A 761-nucleotide genomic window follows, 5' to 3' on the forward strand; every position below is an offset into this window, starting at 1 on the left:
TCTAGGCGACGGCGGCGTCCTCCGACGCCGCGGCGAGCCTGAGCTCGGTCGCAATCTCTTTCTTACGCCGCCGCGAGCTGCAGCGCGACTGACATGCGCTGGGCCTGCAGCGACAGCCACGACCGCGTCGATCAGCTCGCGTGCTCGCCCCGTCCGCCGCCCCGCGCGTGCCGCTGCCGCCGCCGCCGCCGCCGCCGCCACCGCCGCCGCGTTTCCCCGCGCCGCCACGCTTCCCTGTGCACCTGACCGCGCTCGAGCTGCGCACAGACGGCGCGCACAGAGCAGCGGCCGCCCAGGCGGTCGCTGCTTCGCCCCGTCCGAGTCCGTCCGCCCGCGCGTGCCACTGCCGCCGCCGCCGCCGCTCCACGGTCCACCCGATCCCCGTGTGTCGTGAGAGTAATGCTTTGTGTATGGCAGATGCGATGGCACCCGCGGGTGACCGCGGTGTATCGCGCGCCTTGCGGGGGGGGCGCGGAAAAGAGGAACCTCTTAGCGCCATCGCCACGGTGCTGCATGCAGCGCCGGGCGACGACGGCTTACCGCCTCCCGGTCCCCCTCGGCACACCTCCGCTGCTTAATGTTTGGCGACTCGAACCCGTGAAGCTTCCCCGTGCGCGGGTTACCCCGCACACGGGTCAGCCTGCCAGCCACGTGTCCACGCAAGCGTGGTCCGCGCGCATGGCATACAGGCGTCCGCCAGACAGCGCAGAGGCTAGGCGACCGGGGAAGGACTAGCTCAAGGGCAACACAGCGTCACCAGG

At 71.9% G+C, this 761-nt stretch overlaps 1 protein-coding gene across 1 annotated transcript in view; it reads left to right on the forward strand.

The window, feature by feature from the left end:
* Positions 1-399: 399 nt before the first annotated feature.
* Positions 400-761, forward strand: part of EMIHUDRAFT_466248 (hypothetical protein) — a gene marked incomplete at its 5' end in the record, with an annotated part of 10,893 nt that continues 10,531 nt past the window's right edge. The window contains one exon of the mRNA XM_005756610.1: positions 400-444. Within this exon, the coding sequence (XP_005756667.1) occupies positions 400-444 (45 nt within the window). The remainder of the gene's footprint in view (positions 445-761) is intronic.

Source organism: Emiliania huxleyi (genome assembly GCF_000372725.1).
Source record: "Emiliania huxleyi CCMP1516 unplaced genomic scaffold EMIHUscaffold_96, whole genome shotgun sequence".
Taxonomy (NCBI): domain Eukaryota; phylum Haptophyta; order Isochrysidales; family Noelaerhabdaceae; genus Emiliania; species Emiliania huxleyi.